We start from the raw sequence: 19,462 nt of genomic DNA, 5'->3' as shown, positions 1-19,462 counted from the left end.
AAAAAAAAAAAAAAAAGGAAAAAGAAAAGATAATTTTTAGGAAAAAATGCTGGGGGGAAACAGCATTCTGCTGCATGGGAAAAAAAGAAATCTGGTCTCACAATAGCTAACCAGTGGGTGTTCATTATAAGCATATAGTCCTGGTCAAGTGACAGGAACCTTAGTGGGAAAGTGCTTTTGACCTCATGCACATTAAACTATGGCTTGAGAAAAGTGTATATTTTGTTTCATTACAGAACTTCAAGTATGTCATGCTGAGAACTACTGCTGATCCTGAGATTCCAGCAAGTGGGCTTTTAAACACTGCTTGTGCCTTTTTAAGAAACAAACAAAGCAAAGCCAACAATCACAGAAAATTTAAGCAAAAGAAAGACATTTAACTGTCTTCTGGTTTCTTCTTCCCTCTGTCCCAAGGGTAGGAGAAATATATAAATAACAAAAGTAATTGGAGCATTTGTAATTAAATTTGGTGTTTGAAAAATGATTTTCTTATCTCATTGAGGCAATTATTGTTACCCTTCATGTCTTTGCTCATAGCAGTAAACATTGAAAGATAAAACATGCATATCCTTCCATAAAGTTACATGACATATAGAAAGTATAATTCACTATCAAATAAGCATCAGCAGTGGGAAGTAGGAATTATATTTGAGGCAGGAAGGACTTAATGAAGCTTGACTGTTCTAAACACATCAGTGGTGCTTATGCATGGACAGCCATGTGCAGCATGAACACTGATAGTTGCAGTATCATTAAAGGCCAGGTCACGTCAAAAAAATCTCATTGATTGGTCCATAAATTAAGTACCATATCCATTATTACATACATCCATTTGTATCTCACTTGACAGTGCTTTAGCTTTAAAGTGATCGCCTTGTTCTTTTTTCCAGACTCTCTTTCGGTCTCCAGCAATGATGCTAGTCCTCCCGCTTCCGTGACATCACTTCAGCCCCACATGATCGGTGCTCAAAGCTCCCCGGGCCCCAAGCGCCCTGGCAACACCTTGAGGAAATGGCTCACCAGTCCTGTGAGGCGCCTTAGCAGTGGGAAGGCAGATGGGCATGTCAAAAAACTGGCCCACAAGCATAAGAAAAGCAGAGAGGTCCGTAAAAGTGCTGATGCAGGCTCTCAGAAGGACTCTGATGACAGTGCAGCGACCCCACAAGATGAAACTGTTGAAGAGGTAAGTGCTCAAGGCAGCATCCCAAGACTTTTGTGTATGTTTTTCAAGGAACTAAATGTTTTCAGGTGAAGGTTGTCTCGTCTACTGACTATCCAGCAGTGGAGCAAAGTGTTATATGACCTGTGCTCATCCTTCAGTGCTGTACTCTGCGTGAGTTCTGTGCCAGGGACAGTTTGTGCCCTCTGAGAGTGTTAGTGAAGCTCTGTGAAGTGGCTGGATTTAAAAAGAGAAACAGGAGAATAAAAAGTTGTCCTTTGGCTTTACTGCCTTATGCTAATTAGGAAGGTGGCTTTGTGAGTAAAGGTGCTTCAAGATCTGGGAATAATCAGGTAATTTTGTACTTCCCTTGCTTTTCTTGTTGATGGATCAGGGAGTGTAGGGAGAGCTGCTTAACTGCTTAAAGCTCTAATTGCACCTTGCATAAGAGTCAAAGCACAGGAAAATTACGGGCTCTTCAATGCAGGCTAGTTACCACTAGTCAAATAATACGCATAATTTTCATTGGAGAGAAGGAAATTTTGAACTGTTCCAAATTTTACCACCAAGGACATCTACTGAGGGCTTCCCTTCTTCCCACAAACATGTGCCTCTCCTTCAAAGTCTTGAATTTATGTATGAACAAAGCTGGCTTCCAGTTAGGTGCAGAGAAGAGCCAAATTCTCTGTAACAAACCCATAGTTCAGGCTGAAATAAATGTCATGTTACTGCTTCCAAGAGCACAGCTGGGTGCATGTTACTCCCTTTTATTAGATTGACTCTGACTGTTGATTTTGGTACTTACCATACAGAAAAGTGGTCTCAGTTGCCCAAGTTTTTATTTATTGCTGCTTTTTGTTTTTTATCTTCCTCCCAACATATTTTTCTACATGGAACACTAGTGAAGTTCCACAGTATGTGTAGGGAAAGGAAAGACTGAAGACTTGGCAGCATGATGAATTGAGAGATGTTGGTTAGGAATGAATACTGACCTCTGACCTTGAATGTCAGGCTGTAGAAAGAGACCCTTTGTGCTGCAGTTGTAACATCGTTTTGGCAGTATCTGTTATTCTGCAGTTCTGTGAGTCAAGGGAAAATTTGAGGCCAGTGCCTTGAAGTCAGGAAAAAACAATAACCATCTATGCTGCCTTCCTGTAAAGGTAGATAAATTACCGTGTGAGATCAGTACATAAAACTTTGGGAAATCAGACTTCTTTGTGGGGGACAGAAAGGATCATTGATGAAATCCTTCATATTTTAATAGAGGTTTTTTTATGTACTCTAGAAGTTTTGCTATGATACAGAGCAAGATATATATTTCAGAGAGATACAGATTTCTCTTTACAGAACTGAACTTGGAAAGCAAGCATGGCTTTGATAACACTTCCCTGTGGTAAATTTCATCTGAATGTCTTTTTCTTAATATTTGAATTCTTTTGCTTTTACCACACATTGAAAAGTGTCTTTGGCATCTGCATTTTCCCCCTCCATTAAGGAGTGTTTGTAGGAGCATCTTGACTTGTTGGGAGAGGGCTGAAACTACAGAATAGACTTAAAACGAGCATGTGATAACAAGTTTCATGCTGTTGAGATAACGGAGCTTGAACATCTTGATGTTATTTACAGAGAGGTCGGAACGAGGGGCTGAGCAGTGGCACACTTTCCAAGTCATCCTCTTCAGGCATGCAGAGCTGCGGAGAGGAGGAAGGTGAAGAGGGAGCAGATGCTGTGCCGCTTCCTCCTCCCATGGCAATTCAGCAACACAGTCTCCTGCAGCCTGACTCACAAGATGACAAGGTAGGACCAGGACATGGGGGAGGCTTCACATGATGAGATAACCTCTGTTTGCACAAATCTTTCTTCTGCTTCCGAAGGTCTTGAAAGTGTACATAATACAGCTTCATGGTAGACAGAAGTAATGCCTTTTGCCCTACAGACAACTTTAAAAGGGTGTTCTATGAAAAGAACATGAATTAAATCCTTCTCCATTTTAAACGCACAAATGTAGAAATTTTTCTGCTAGTACTTTAAATGTGGAAATGTGCTGCTTTCTCTGCTCACAGGATAATTTACATCGCTTTGGCTGATGCCATATTTAGTTATTACAGTCCAATTGTTTTATAATCATACCTTCTGTTATTCTTGATTTTTGTTTGGGCTTTTTTCTGTTGGGGCAGGGGACGGGGGGAGGAAGAGGGGGATGCCTAAGAGAAAGGAATTACCAAATAAGGGTAATAATTGTCATGGTTTAACCCCATCCAGCAGCTAAGCCCCACACAGTCACTGTTCCATTGTCCCTGTGAGAATCAGAAGGGAAAGAGTGAAAAAGCTCTTGGGTTGAAATAAAGGCAGATTAATAGGAAAATCAAAAGCCATGCACACAAACAAGGCAAAACAAGGAATTCATTCTCCACTTCCCATAGATAGGCAGGTGCTCAGCCATCCCAAGGAGAGCAGGGTTCCATCATGGGTAGCGGTGACTTGGGAAGGTAAAAGCCATTGTTCCAAATGTCCCCTCTTTCCTTTTTCTTCCCCCAGCTTTATGTGCTGAGGATAATACAATATGGACTGGAATATCCCTGTGGTCAGTTGGAGTCAGCTCTTCTGACTGTGTCTCCTCTCAACTCTGTGTGCCACCCCCCATTCTTGTCACTGGCGGGGTGGAGTGAGAAACAAAAAAGGCCTTGGTGCTGTGTGAGCTCTGCTCAGCAATAGCTGAAACACCCCTGAGTTACCAGCACTGCTTCCAGCACAAATCCAAAACATGGCCCCATACCAGCTACTGTGAAATTTAACTCTGTCCCAGCCAAAAGCAGCACATAATCCATCTGTTTTTCACTAACAAAAATGCATTAAAATTGAAGGTAAAAATTTTGAACTGGTAATAAAACCTCAGATGTAGGTAGTAACTGCATGAAGAAAATCTTACTTGTGAATGATCTGTTTTTCTTTAATGTTATGATATTCATACATTTAGAGAGTTTATTTCAGTTTTGAACCTGGATCAGACATTTAACGGACAAGTATCAAGTATGGAAATAGAGGGGTTTAAAATGGAAGTAATCTGGACTTGTACAGCATATATGCACATTATTGTTTTCTTGCCATTTTACTCCTTAAAATTTTTAACCTTTGTAATCTACAGCACTGAATATTGCTAGTGAATTTTGTGACTGCTTGCTCTCTGTTCTCAATGGTGCAGATGTTATTCATAACTTTAGTGGATCTTATTTATTTTTTCTTATTTTTTTTTCTTCTAAAAACACTGCCTTTCAGTAGGAATCTCACTCATCCCTGAAGCTATCATTTGTAGGATCAAAATGGCTGGTTCTTATACTGTGTGTATTCAATTCCTACACATTTTCTGAATTGACAAAGTGTAACATATGAGTTGAAGAGTTAATATATTGGAAAATATTCCTGAAACAAAAGAAGCAAAAATAAGCCAGCCTTCAGAGCTGAGAGAATGTTTTCTCAGTAGAATAATCTCAATTTCAGATTTAGAAATAAGATGAAAATAATGTTGGTGAAAATATATTTAAGCTCTTGCTGATGAGCTGCCATATTTGCATGTTCCTTTAGTGACAGAAAACAATTAATATACAAATACTATAAGAACTTCTTCACAGAAAAATTAATTTTGTTATAGACCCCTTTACATAGCAAGAACACTTACATGAAGGGATATGTTTGTAAGCTGGTGTCTGCTTACTTTTGTATTTCTGGTGCAAAGTTAGATATGTACCACAGTAAAGAAAGACTCTTTAAGTTTTCCATCTTCAACAAATTTTTTTTTCACTGCTGTTGTGGTTTAAACCCAGCAGCCACCAAGTACCACCCAGCTGCTTGCTTACTCCCCTGCCAGTGTGATCAGGGAGAGAATGGGTCAAGTAAAAGATAGAAAACATATGGATTGAGATTAAGCAAAAACCATTCACGCAAGCAAAGCAAAACAAGGAGTTAATTCACTGCTTCCCATGGATGGACAGGGGTCTGGCTGTCTCCAGGAGAGCAGTACCCCATCAGGTGTAATGGTGACTTGGGAAATAAAATGCGATCACTCCAAATGTCCTCCCCTTCCTCCTCCTTCCCTCCACATGGTCTGGAATATCCCTTAGTCAGTTTGGGTCACCTATTCTGGCTGTGTCTCCTCCCAGCCTCCCAAGCATTCCTCACCAGCAGGGCAGTACAAAAAATGGGAAAAGGCCATGGCTCTGTGTAAGCCCTGCTCAGCAATAACAAAAACATCCCTACATTATCAACACATTTTTTAGCACAAATAAAAAATGCTGCCCCATACCAGCCACTGTGAAGAAAATTAACTATACCCCAGCCAAAACCAGCACAACTTCTTAAAAGTTTACTAGGCACCCACTTCAGTAAAAACATGTTGGGACAGACAGTTTTTGAAGTAGCTGAAACTACCTTTGGAGAAGAGTTCAGAGAAGTTAAAACTTAGTAAAGTTAGCATTATACCATAATTTTCAAAACATGTAAATAATGATTCCTCTGCAATGTGTCATTACTATGCAATATTTGTCTTTCATGGTGGGAGGCAAAAGGTCCCCTCATGGGGCATCCTGGGAGGTTGTGTGTGCCTCCCTGAAGTCCACACACCACCAACTTCCAGCATCTAAAGTAAATGCTTTATTGGAACACAGAAGTGAGAAGCCAGAGCAAAGTTTTACCCAGGAGAAGGTAGTTGGCTCTATTGATAGAGTTACTGATTAATAAAAGGCTTGCAAACAAGTTCCCAGTTGTCTGTCTTCTGGGCAGAGTCCTTCTTCACATTCCTGCCATGCTGGGTGGTTTCTTGGGCTGCTCAGCTACTCCACATCCCAAGGAATGTCTCCTCCTTTCTGTGACCTCAGAGACTTGGCATTTGTCTATGCCTCCCTGAAGCATTTCTTCCTCTCCAGAGCTCCTGCTCAGTGCTGGAAACACGCTGTTTGCTGGGTTTCTCCTTCCCTTCTTAGCCTGCTGTTGGCCCCTAGCAGCCTCTCATACCTGTGTGAGCTCAGTTGCTCCCTCCAGCTTTTCTTTCTTTTCTGGGCAAATGATGTATTCTGCTCCCAGAGTACATCATCAGGAAAATCAGCAAGGAGTTTTATCTATGCAGCTCCTTATTTTTCAGATAATATGTAATATAACCACAAGCACTGGAAATCACAGTTCTGAAGCTTTACCTCACATACCCCAACAGAGTAATAAAAGAGACCAGAACCAGAACCTGATTTCAACACTAGCAGTGTTTTTAAAGACAAAGCTGAGCTCTGCATCCAAAGTGAAAACTCACATACAGGCACGGCTGTGGAAAACCTGGTCAACAGTCAGATGTCAGGAGCATGTAGATTGCCTAAAAGACAGGCCAGCTTGTGGGATTGCACAGTTTTTGGTGTGCATGCAAACATCATGTGCTAGGCCATGCTGATTTGTCTAATAGCACTGAATAACACAACTATTTTCTCCCCTAAAAGCTCATCTGCACACTACATGCATTCTTTCATTCAGCAGAATCATTGCACACATCATGGATTTGCATTTGGTGGCAGTTTACAAGTTGTTTGCATTTAATTTTTGGATAAGCAGTATTAAAAGTTTCAAGACCAGTTGTGTTAATATGAAACTAATTATTTTCACTTTTTGTTTTCTCTTTTTGTAAACTCTGATGCAGCATTATGTTGACTTGTGTTCTGTCTCTGCTTTGGCTCAGTTCCCGTATCTTTCCGTTTAAAGTTATCCGTATTTCCTTTGCTTACCCAGCCCGTTTTCCTTTCCAAATAAGGCAAATACAAGGAAAACTACCTAAGATCTGCTTTGGGTTTTTTTGGGGTTTTTTTTCTGTTGTTGTTGTTTTTTAGTTTTGTTTTATATTATTTTGGGGGTTTTTTTTGTGTTGTTTTGGTTTTTTTATGTGTTTACTTATGGGGAGTCTTGTTACACCCATGCTTGATTGGAGCAGAACCTCCTGTGTTGAGTCATTATTCGTGCTGTTTCTTTGTCCAGTTTGTTGGAAATGTTTGCAGGACAGCTTGCCCTGTCCTGCATGATGTTCACTGTGCTGTTCGTAATATGAAATACAGTTCGTGTTACACCCTGTTTCCACTTTCCAGTTTCTAAATGATAAATGTAATATGCAAACAATTCTGTTTGCAAATTACTGAGGCTGAATTTAATGGCCTTCTCCCAGAATCCTTTACTGTGAACACCTTTTACCTTCAGTTGTATCTATAAACTGGCATTTTATAGCTTATGAGGCCAGAGATCTTCTGTGCTCTACACATACCATTGGGAAAAATGGATGGCACAAGGAATGGTGAGCTCAATTTCCCATCTGAATCTGGGCAATATACTCCAGCTCTTTTAGAAAAGTAAATGCCCCTGAGTTATTGGTGTATTTTTTCGTAACATAATAATGCTTCCTCCTTTATTTCAAGTCTTCTTGATTTCTCTTAGTGTTCTGCCGTTGTTGCTTTGTTTAAGCAGCAATAAAATAGGTTAACAAACTGCTGTCCATTGGGTCAACTCAGGCAATCTTCATATGTATTTGCCAGGAATTATCAGCAATTGTATTTCCTCAACTACTATTGCATGTAGGAGCAGGAATTTTTATCCCAGCATTTAACTTCTATGGGGCTTACTTGAAACTTCCAACTCCAGCTGCTCAAGTTGGAAGGGATGATCTTAGTGTTACATGACACTGACAGTGCCCATTGGGTACCTTTGTCTGACATAGAAGTGAAGGAATCTCTTGATCCTTGAGCAAGTACCGGGCTAACTCTGTGATTCTCCTTCCTTTGTGTCATTGCACAGACATCTTCTCGATTGTTGGTGCGGCCCACCAGCTCCGAGACGCCCAGTGCTGCAGAACTCGTCAGTGCAATTGAAGAACTCGTCAAAAGTAAAATGGTGAGACTGACCAGAAGGTGCATGTGACTAAAAAAGTTGTGTCTTCAAGTCCCAGCCTGCTATTCAAAGAAAACCTGCATGTTCTACATTGACTCCCAAAATTCGCTGTCTTATTTCAAAAGTCACTTTCTGGGTTGATGAACAGAGTAATTTTGTGCACACTCTTTTGTAAAAGCATTCATTGAATAGGTAGATGGCTATATAGAGGAGGAAAAAGCAATAAGTAGGAGAGAGAGAGAGACATGATGGTAGAAAATTCACTAAGTATGTCCTGTTAGTAAAAAGAAAATGTCCTGTTAGTAGGATGAATGCAAAGACCCAGGGTCTTAGACTAGTAGACCTTTGTGAGAAGAATCCCTGAAACTAAATTTATTGCAAATCTTACAGGGCTCAGCAGTAAAGCAGGAAACTCTAAGAACAGAAACATTTTTGTTATCTGGTTGCTTTTTAGGCAACACGATAATGAAGAAATAAGTAAAAGACTAAAGGGATCATTTTGCATGTTAGTGCCTTCATCCTTGTTAACAAATTAAGTAGGAGGAATCTGTGTCAGCTTTTTAAAGGTTTTTATGTTTTAAATTTTCCATGTTTCTGAAGATCGTCATTGACATATTTTAAAGTTTTCATGTTTCTGAAGATTCACAGTATATGCATAATTCCAGGAAGGCCCTTTGTAATCAAAATCCAGTTTGACCCAGTCTGGGAGAAAGTTAGAAAGTTCTCCAGCTGACCCTGTTTGAGATTGGACTATATGGTCTCAAGAGGTCCCTCAGCAATTCTGGATTTCCTCAAAATCTTTGAATACAGCTTTTGCAGCATAGCCTCTCTTAGGCTCAACAGGAAGTACCTTTGTGAAAACTACAAAGAATTGCAGCATGGCAGCCCCATGTTATCAGAGGCTGATATTTCCTAAACTGAAGCAGCTTTGACTTTCAGAACTAGAAATTTTATGGTTCTCTCATTCAGAGAAAATTACGTTATTGCACAAAATAATTACTGTACTCTCTTGGGTATTAACTTTTCTTTCTACTTCTCTTATACCAGAAGGGTGAATACAAACTAATCTATGGGAAAATTCAGCAGTCTTTTGAAAACAGAAAGTTTGGTAGTCCACATGTCTTTCAGGCTGCCTAGCAGTGAATATAACTTGTGAATATGATCCATGCATATGTTTTCATTTCATAGTTTGAGCCAAGGGTCAGCTTCCCCTGGGTTTTAGGCAAGTCATATCATTATTGGTTTTTACTTTTTGCAGGGAAAGAAAAAAGATTATAGCTGAACCTCACCCCAGTGGAAGTAGATGTGTCTTGTAATAAGGCTGTATCACATGCAAGGAAAATGTGATACATATCTGTAGCTTGATCCAAGATTATGGACTTGAATTAAAGAAATACAATGATTATTTCATAGATTATATCCTGTTGCTTCTTCAACTTTTATACAAACAGAAGCCTGTGAAGTCCATGCAAGGAAGATAGGGTATGTGGAAGAGGATACAGGGACTCTTTTCTAGGATCTGAGCAGGCTGAAAAACAACATTGGCAGTGTAGAAGTCATTATTTTCTTAATTGAGACACTATTTTGGCTAGTTATTAAGATAAGCAAAACGTCTGACAGAGAACACCACTTCTCTTGAGTTAAAAATGTGACATCATAAAAATCTCCTTTAAAGATATCCTATTTATTGTTGAAAGTAACTTGTATATGCCAGAAGTCGAATATGACAAATATAAATTTAATCCCCAGCAATGAGGACACATTTGTGTTGCTCCCACCATAGAAGTACTTGCATCATGAGCAGGAGATTCTGACTTTTATCCATTGCTGCTCAAAGCAGTTCAACTCCTTTATTTTCCTGTGAAGAGAAGACTGTCATCTCAAATGTACTTCTTAAATGTGCTTCAAAGGCTCAGTTATCATGGAAAGCCATGTTGTTGCCTGGTTTCCTGGAGGCTTATGACTTGCTTTGCCAAGATACATTAAAGTAATTGATCTCCCATAGATTGCTATATAAAGTGGCTTGCAACGTGTCTTCTGAATAAAGGAGAAATAAATCATTGTTGCTGACTGTCTTGAATACCTCCTCAGGCTCTGGAGGACCGTCCAAGTTCCTTGTTGGTAGATCAAGGTGACAGCAGCAGTCCATCCTTCAACCCTTCAGATAACTCCCTTCTATCCTCCTCATCACCTATAGATGAGATGGAGGAAAGGAAATCCAGCTCCTTAAAAAGACGACAGTAAGACCTATTTATTTATTTATTCATTCATTCATTTATAAAAATGCTTATTTTGAACTGGCAGCAGAAGCTGTTAGTTTGAAAGTGGGAGGACTTGTATTAAATGTCAAGCATGTGGTCACATTTCTCTGTGACATTCAATCTGTGATTTTTAATTCTAGTCATACCTGTGTTTGACTTCTGTTGCATGTCACTCTCATTTATTTGGGAAGATGCTGATCTTTAAATGTCCAAAAATCTATTAGGCTTTAAAAAAATGGTCATTCTCCTCTTTCTATTCCAACCCATGCTTAATTTCTCTACGTAGTAGTAAACTGTTACTATGGTAGAATAAAAACATGCCTCGTTTCAGATTTTTTAAACTTGTGTATAGAAATAACCATCTGTATAGCTAAGTGTCTCCAGACCAGAGACATAATAGCATTTTATTTTAAACAATAGTTAAATGTTTCATTTTAATGTCACATTTAAGAAAACATCTGACTTTAGATAAACAGAAGCAAGTCTTGTCCAGTTTTAACGTCAAAGCAGTATCTTTCTAAGAACCAATGTGCATTAATTCTTCCATTTCAGTTCTGTCTGTCAAAGATATGTGACTGCATATGTTGAAAAAGTTGTATGTATGCCATTAATCATCTTGAAAAATCTGTTTCATTCTTTAATATTTGTTCACCTTTTTCCTTCCACTGTAGCTATGTCTTACAGGAATTAGTGGAAACAGAGCGAGATTATGTGAGAGATCTGGGCTATGTAGTTGAGGTATGATGGTTTTAATTCTCTTGATCTCTTCTTTTATTTTAAAATGTGTTACTAACCAGCTATGCAGCTTGAACCTCACTTATGTTTTTCAAACAAACAAAGGAAGAGACTAAAAATGTGGAAGTTTACATGCTGAGTTTTCCCTCCTGTAGGTTTTAATGTATTAAAATACAAATCAGATTTCATTCGTTTTTTCCTGTTACTGTGTTCACCTTATTGTTCTTTTGAGGAGTGTAGTTCTTTCGCCTTTTTTTTAAAATTGCTACCTCTGGCCTAATGTTATCCTAGTAGATAGTGGGTTTATTTAGCACATCTCAATTAAAAAAAAATAGCATAAAAAAAAAGCATTGTACCTCAGCATACAGAGCAGCTACCCAAGATTTGAAAGTCCTTCTTCCTCTCCTACCACTAGGCTTCTCTTAGACTTCCTAGCTTTCCCTGCTGTAAAATGAGATAACATCACATATCTCCCCTCTGTCTTCAGCTACCAACAAAATGCATTTAGAAGAGTAGAAAGGAGTGAGCATGACAGTGAATTTTATCCTAATAAAGTTTAATTCTTAAACTCTATTTTGAAGGCAGGGGAGAAAGAAAGATCAGCATTATGATAGTGTTTTTACTATATTTAAAGGGTGCTTTAGGATTCTGTGAATAGATGTACTTTTGTTAATAACAACATAATTTCTGGTGAAAATGCTGGACATCAAAATATATATACTTGGAAAACCAAAAGCAGATCTGGCTATTTAGGAATAGAACTATTGGCTGGAAAAAAGGAGTAGAGTTGCAAAAATATTAGAAAATTTAAAAACACTTCCAGTCTAACTATATGGTAGAATTGCTTAGTGAGACAGCTGTGTAGAAACCAAAAATAAGATGGGATTTTGGGAAAATGACAGAGGAGCTTTATTGCAGCGAAAGTGCTTGCTAACAGAATTGTTTTCTAACTTTTTTTGTGTTTGGTTTGCTCATACTGCACAGTCCCTTGGGCAGTTTCCTCCTCTGTGCACCTTGGTGTGGTGTTACTGTGAATGAAGTAAGAGACACAGAGCAGAGCAGCACAGAAGCCACTTCAGTGGTTCTGACATTTACTCAGGAGCAGCCCCACTTGGCCAGGCCTTGCAGCTCCTTCAGGCAGTAAGGAGTGGGGCTGGGGAAGTTTCCGTCATGCTTTGAGCCCATGCACACAAGCTAAATTAGACAGAGCGAATTAATTTTTCTAGTGCTGTTGTGTAGACAGCCTCACCTCAATCTCTGATACTTTGTGTCTGTGCTTTATGTTATGCTGTGTTGTTATAGAACAGTTTTCAGGTTTGGCTTTGTGTCCCAAGCAAGTTGTTGCCATTGGACCACTTCAGGGACAAGGGGGCTTAAAAGACAACTTGCTTTGTCTTAAGAAAGAATATTCACAGTGAATTCACTTGTACTGTTGCAGGGTTATATGGCACTTATGAAGGAAGATGGTGTACCTGATGATATGAAAGGCAAAGACAAGATTGTATTTGGAAACATTCACCAGATTTATGACTGGCACAGAGAGTACGTATTGCACCTAAAAAAATATTAGACTGACTTTAGGAATTATTTCCTCTGATATTCAGATACAAGGTAAATGCAGTTGGGTTTGTGCTTTGACTTGTAGAAAATGTAACTTCAGCCTACAAAAGTTGGTATGAAGATTTGCTTTAAAGAAGGATGTGTGTGTGTGTATGTATACATATATATAGCACAAGTACTTCAGCTGAGGATCTCTAACATTGATAGAACTTTGTACATTGCTTTCTCTCTAACAATACAGTCTAAATAATTTCTTAGGGGTGGTTAGCGTGGCAATATTAGCATCTGAAACATCCAAACTAGGAAGGGGAAAATTTTCAATCCATATATGTGAAATCTAATAATTTTGCTAGTGAATGCCAGGGTTTTACTTCATCTTGGCATGGATTCAGCATATCCTTTTAAAAAAATATATTGAAGTGGTACACTGTTAACATTGTCATTTTGGACATCATTAACATCTAAAGCTGCTGATAGGAGACACAAAGTATCTTGCCTTGCAGTAAGACCAATTTGCCTTGCGATTACCTGTTTCTATAATGTGTGCTGTCAGAATAAAAAGAACTGTTTATTGTGTTTATGTTCAGCTTCTTTTTAGGAGAGTTGGAGAAGTGCCTTGAAGATCCAGAAAAGCTGGGATCCCTGTTTGTTAAACATGTAAGTGCAAATGTCTTTGTTGGCAAGCTCTATTGCTGCTACTGACCAACATGTTTGTCTATTAAAGTACAACGCAGGTAACAGAGTGCTGTACAATGTTCTTCGCCTGTAAGAGGTGGAGAGATTGCTTTTAAGATCTTATAGATAGAAGTAAATGCTCCAGTACCTTCCTGTGGAGAGGGAACATGAATGTGAGCCCCATTTCTCTGTTCAGTTATACTTCAGTGCAAGGGAATCATCATTTCATATGATACCTGCCTTCTAATCCCAGGTATCCATGCAATAGCATGGAATATAAGAAATACAAATAGGAAAGAGGCTCATTCTTCTTCCAGTTTGAGCGTGTTCTAGTTTTGTATCCTTTCCCCTTCTGAGAATTTGTCACTGGCAAAGTGGGAAACCTGTAGGAAGTAGTTTCTGATTGTTATTTTACTGTCTCCTGGTATTATTTGTAATTGAGTTGTCTTTGAAAGGCACCTTTACCACTCCAGATGGAAAGGCAAGCTGTGATGCTATTACAGCATCCTCTAGCAAAACCCTATCAGCTAGAACACAATGATTCAGTTCCTGTTCTTAATCTGTGTCCTGTGTCCTTTCCAATCTCCATCTTATTTTTTCATTTCTTTCTTACCATCTATCTTCACTGGTCAGTACTCTGTAAGTCTCTGGGAAGCAAAGCCCCTAAGTGCAAACAAATCCTAGCAAAGTGATAGGAAAGATTTTTGAGTAGGTGTGTGTACTTCTTAACCAGCAATGTCAGTAATCAAGAATAAATGTTAAAGACAGAAGTTATTTCCTCTCTCTTTTTCTGTTGCTTTCGTGTTAAAAGCACATGCCACAAGATATAAAATCAGAGTAAAAAAATGCTAATGCCTCCATTTCCAGGCTTCATCACCTACATCCCCACCCAAACTCCAGTAGGACAGCCAATACTAAATAAAAGACATGAAAGTTTTCCCCTAACTATTCTATACATGTAAACAGGAGGAGGTAACAATAGTCATCATCATCATCATCAGATTATTAAAATAGAATAAAAAATACTATACTTCAAAGGCTTCATTACAGAATCATGGAATGGTCAAGGTTGGAAGGGATCACTGCGGGATCATCTTGTCAAACCTTCCATGGCTCTTGGTAAAAGCAAAATATAGCCATTTTCATGCTTAACTTTATTGTGGGACCTACTCAGTGTCTCTGAACATCTGTCATTCAAAAGGATTTATAGCTGTGGGAATTTTTTCCGCTTGTGTTGTCTTTCTGAATCATAATTATGTTCCCAAAGAAATTGTTTTCAGATCTGTAAATATGTAACTGCCCTTTTTTTCCCTAAAGGGGTCTTTTTTAGTTCATACACTGGAACTGCTGTACTTCTTAAAATAATACTCAATTTCAATCTGGCATGTTTTTTTCTTGATAATGATGTATCATTCTGTATCTTTGTTCCTCTAGGAGAGAAGGTTGCACATGTACATAGTTTACTGCCAAAACAAACCAAAGTCTGAGCACATTGTCTCAGAATACATTGATACGTTTTTTGAGGTAAGTTTGTGAGATATGTGAGGCTAAGTATTATCAAATCTGTTGAACAAACCAGAAAAAAAGCCAAAAAATATGGAGCACATACTGTTGTTAATGTTTTAAATTACAATTTCTTCAACACATTTCTGTTCTGTTTTCTCAAATCTGATACAGATTCCTAGTGATGAAAACTAAAGGTTAGACATAAGATATTAATTAACCAGTAGAGTCTTATCCTTAGTAGCCTTAGCCCAGGCAGTTACCAGTGCTTTTTATATAGAATGACAGTTCTGGATAAACAGAGACCACTGCTGGAAATAGGCTGTATACAACCTGTGACTGAAAAATTGCATTTCACTCTAAAGCCTTGTCAAGAAAGAGATGAAAGATGCTTGCAGAAGGGAATACCTTGGGAGGAAGGGGGATAAGGGGAAGGACTACAGTTTTTGCTAACTGAAGATTAGATTATTTTTTGACTTTTGCCACTTTCTGGTGTGATGACAATTAATACTGATATATCCTTGTTTATATATATATTTATCTCTATATACTGATATGTATACTGTGTTTCTAACTCAACAAAACAAAGATCTTTCTAACTGAACAAACAAAAATATTTGTTTCACAACTCTCAGGATCTAAAGCAGCGCCTGGGCCACAGACTTCAGCTCACGGACTTGCTAATAAAACCTGTTCAGAGAATTATGAAATATCAGCTGTTGCTGAAGGTAAAGTGATGTTGAGATGAATGAGTTATGTTAATAGATATGTTATAGATGTGTTAACAGATAGGTTTTCTTTTTTAATTAATGCTGTTGTTTTTCCACCCCTTTCCCTTACAGAACCCAGATTTGTAAGCAATGCCATATGATTATTTTCTGAGCACATTCAAATATAAAAATTACAGAAGATGGCTTGGGCAGAAATTTGCTTTTTCTTTTAGTAGCTAAAGACCAAATATTTAGAATGGAAATGTTTAGAATTTGTGTCAGTGTCATAGAAATGGGAGAAGGAATTCCTAACTGTTTTCAGATGTAAACATGATACAAGTTGTTGGGACTCATCACAGCTTCTCCAGCTACACCTGTGATCATTTTAATATCACCTAAGTGTTTACTGAAGAGCAACCCTGTATAGCACAAAGGTCATTGCCTTAGCATATGTTTTGTTTGTATGAGCTAAATTCAAATGGTTGTCTTCTGCAGTCTATCATAGTCTGATAAAGGTTATCAAATTCACATTTTCTAAGGTTTTTTATTGATTATTAATGAGAAAAGAAATATTACTTGATTTTTTTTCTTTTTCAGGACTTCCTCAAGTATTCTAAAAAAGCTAATCTTGACACAACAGAACTAGAGGTACTTAAGACATTTTCTCTTAGTGATACGAATTCTTCTAACTCTGAACATTTCTTGTTTTGGCAAGAAATGTTCTGAGAAAGTGATTATAAGAGTTTACTTCTTGCATTTCTGTTCTAAAGCAACCATATAAAATGAAACAAAATTTTATGCTGCTAACTCATTTGGAAAATAAAGCTTTGACTTTTTATTTGTCTTGAACAGAAAGCTGTAGAGGTCATGTGTATAGTACCAAAACGGTGTAATGACATGATGAATGTTGGCCGCCTGCAAGGATTTGATGTAAGTTGGCTGGAGTTTTGCTTAGAGATTTTGTCACGTTCTCTAGAAATTAACCATTAATAATGTGGGGAGAAATGTGTACAGTGTTTGTTCACTATCTGGTTAGCTGGTGCAAAAAGCAGTAAATGAAAAATCAAGTCTTAGTCCTGCCAAGGACTTTTTCCTGGGAAACAATACCTGCTATGTCAGTCAAACTAGATAATCTCTTCTGCAAAATCAAGAAAGGGCTAGTCTTCCTACACTTCTCTTGTTGGCTAAAGGCTTGCAAAATAGTGAAATAATCAGTTTATCAGCAGGTGAGCAGACCTGACTTGAGTAGTGTAGACAAAGGAGGAGTCACTAAGGTCAATCATGAGGCAACTGTAGCCCTTCTTGACTTGCTAAGTCTAGAAAAGATGGAAATTGGCTACTGAAGTAGGATGCAACAGTCAGGCCAGAGTCATACGTTCTACTTGCAAAGCTCTTTGTATTCTGTGATGCAGACATGAACCTGAATTCTACCGCTACTCAGCACCCTGGGAGAATATATGAGTAACTGTTGGAATTATTCAGAATAGAGAAATGAAAACCTTAGTGTTCCAAGCCTCAAAGTGCAGTATGAATTCAAAAGGGTGGAGTGGATTTTTGGGGCTTGGTCTGGCTTGTTTTGTTTTGGGGGGTTTTTTTGTTTTTTTTGTTTGTTTCTTTCTTGGTTTGTTTGGGTCTTTTATGACTTTTTGTTGTTTTGGTTTGGTTTGGTTTTTGTTTGGTTTTGTTGGTTGGTTTGGTTTTTTGTTTGTTTGTTGTTTCTTTGATTTGTTTTTTTTGAGAAAGAGCACAAGAATATGTTATGTATAAGAGGAGAAGTGAATATATGTCAATGACAGTTGGAAGGTGGGAAATACACAAACCTATTTGTCATGAATGTGTGCTCAAAAAGGTTGTTTGGGGAAAGAAACAAAGAACTTCACTAAATGCGTTTTTTCTTGCTTCTGTATTTAGGGTAAAATTGTAGCCCAGGGTAAGCTCCTGCTGCAGGACACATTCTTGGTTACAGACCAGGATGCGGGACTTCTGCCACGCTGCAAGGAGAGGCGGGTCTTCCTGTTTGAGCAGATTGTCATTTTCAGTGAGCTGCTAGATAAAAAGAAAGGTTTCTCCATGCCCGGATTCTTGTTTAAAAACAGTATCAAGGTAACTGTTGTGTGTGAGTCTTTTGTGTCTCCTGCACAAACTCTGCTAAGGTAACAGTTTCTCATTCTGTGGTCAGTCACTAGTGACATCTAGATGTGCAATCATAGAGCACAGTAAGGTACAAGTCATTTCCTGGAATCACTTCCTACCAAATTTGTTCTCACTCTGATGTTAAGTGGAGATCTTTGGATCCCAGTACTCTGATGCTTCCTGCGTGAAGCATATCAAAGCAGGTGCTCTGGCACAAAGTGCTGGACAAGTTATTCACAAAGTTTAGTTTTCAGCTCTGTGCTGTGAGTATACCACATTGTAAGTAGAGATAAAAGCTCTTTTTATATCCTTTCCGATACCCAAATATGCAGATAACATTTGTGTGACCGTAGATATGTCAGCTCCTCCTGATAAAAAAAGTGTTTCCCCACTTCAAGCTTTTCGTGAAAAGTCCTGATAATATTAGGGCTCAGCAGCCCTCATGAAGTGTTTTGGATGGACCCTGTTTCCCCTAATTCACCTTGGTGCTCTGCCTGCCACCTGAACCTGCTGTTTATAGCTCTGGCTGAGCAGCCAGGTCCAAGGCATTGCTGTATGTGCAGCTGAAGCCTTTGGTCGGGGGCAGTGGTAGAAGGAGCTCCATAGCAGGCTCAGCATTTTAACTAATCTGTAAGGAAAGTGAGGGATGGAGAACATTGGGCCATGCTGACCTGCTGGATATTGTTCAGACACAGCGTGTCAGTAAGCTGTACACTAATTCTTAGTTTACTGGAATTAATTAACTTCATTTAATGGTATTATTTTACTAAAGGAACGAGTGGTTATCATTTGAAGATCTGACTCTAAACTCCTAACAAAGAGATTTTAAAGGTATGTTTCCCATAAAATACACGTGTTTTTTTTTCATGAAGGTGAGTTGCCTTTCCCTGGAGGAAAATGTGGACAGCGATCCATGTAAATTTGCACTAACATCAAGAACGGGTGATGTCACGGAGACCTTTGTTTTGCATTCTGCCAGTCCAGGAGTCCGCCAGTTATGGATCCATGAAATTAACCAAATTTTGGAAAACCAGCGCAACTTTTTAAATGGTAAATTATTTTCTTTTACTGAAAGTTCGTAATTGGATGACTTTTCTCTCATCTCTTTTTTCTTGGCTTTGAAATGTTTTGCAAGTTGCCTTTTTTGTGAGCTAATACAGAACAGTTGGGGGGATATGTGCCGCATTTCTGCTTCAGAACAGATGCTTGCATTTATTTAAGAGTGGTAGTCTGAATTTACATGGTGTTCTCTTGGTGAAATTTTCCAAATGTTTTGTAGGAGTGACTCAAGATAGGTGCCATCCGTTGAGAGCTTGTGTACCCCTTTTAAGCAACTGCAAGCCTTTAAAGGCTAAACCGAAGTGAAATTAGCATCTATTCAGAATATGTTTTGCTTCTATTATTTTGCTGGGCATTGTTGTCACATCTTACTGTAGCAACAACATTGAGATTCTGCAGGAGAAAAATAGAAGGTGGTGTTGTCTGCTGTGATGCTAGAAAGTTCTTGTTCTATTTTTATATCAATCAGTTATTGTCCCAACCTAGATTTTTTTAAACAGTTGTAGTGTGTAACAACAAGCAGAGAATGTGGAGCCACACCTATTTTTCACAACTTGGCTGCTGACTGACAGTGTGATCCTAGAAGAAAACATTTCTTCTTAGTTTCAGATTTTAATCTTTAATATAGGTAGATACAGCAGGTCATGAAGGTTAGATACAGAAAAGTGACTTGAAGTCTGTGGCGCCTTTCCACTGCTAAGGAAATTTATTTGAACAGCACTCCCCTTTTTGCCGATAGACATGTCTGTTTTAAACTGTTC

The 19,462-nt window shown here is 38.5% G+C and overlaps 1 protein-coding gene across 3 annotated transcripts in view; it reads left to right on the top strand.

Moving 5' to 3' along the window:
- The window catches only part of TRIO (trio Rho guanine nucleotide exchange factor), a 242,519-nt gene that overhangs the window by 206,207 nt on the left and 16,850 nt on the right, over window positions 1–19,462 (top strand). For all 3 annotated transcript variants that reach the window (XM_015617789.3, XM_015617791.2, XM_015617790.2), the window contains exons 35-47: window positions 891–1,183; window positions 2,786–2,956; window positions 7,973–8,068; window positions 10,157–10,305; window positions 10,998–11,064; window positions 12,500–12,603; window positions 13,209–13,278; window positions 14,731–14,820; window positions 15,435–15,527; window positions 16,107–16,157; window positions 16,362–16,439; window positions 17,421–17,612; window positions 18,515–18,692. In XM_015617789.3, the coding sequence (XP_015473275.1) occupies window positions 891–1,183; window positions 2,786–2,956; window positions 7,973–8,068; window positions 10,157–10,305; window positions 10,998–11,064; window positions 12,500–12,603; window positions 13,209–13,278; window positions 14,731–14,820; window positions 15,435–15,527; window positions 16,107–16,157; window positions 16,362–16,439; window positions 17,421–17,612; window positions 18,515–18,692 (1,632 nt within the window). The remainder of the gene's footprint in view (window positions 1–890; window positions 1,184–2,785; window positions 2,957–7,972; window positions 8,069–10,156; window positions 10,306–10,997; window positions 11,065–12,499; window positions 12,604–13,208; window positions 13,279–14,730; window positions 14,821–15,434; window positions 15,528–16,106; window positions 16,158–16,361; window positions 16,440–17,420; window positions 17,613–18,514; window positions 18,693–19,462) is intronic.

The sequence above is a fragment of the Parus major genome, chromosome 2 (assembly GCF_001522545.3).
Source record: "Parus major isolate Abel chromosome 2, Parus_major1.1, whole genome shotgun sequence".
In the NCBI taxonomy this organism is placed as follows: Eukaryota; Metazoa; Chordata; class Aves; order Passeriformes; family Paridae; genus Parus; species Parus major.
The sequence above is the reverse complement of the archived record's forward strand: the minus strand, read 5'-3'. Positions and strand labels throughout refer to the sequence as shown.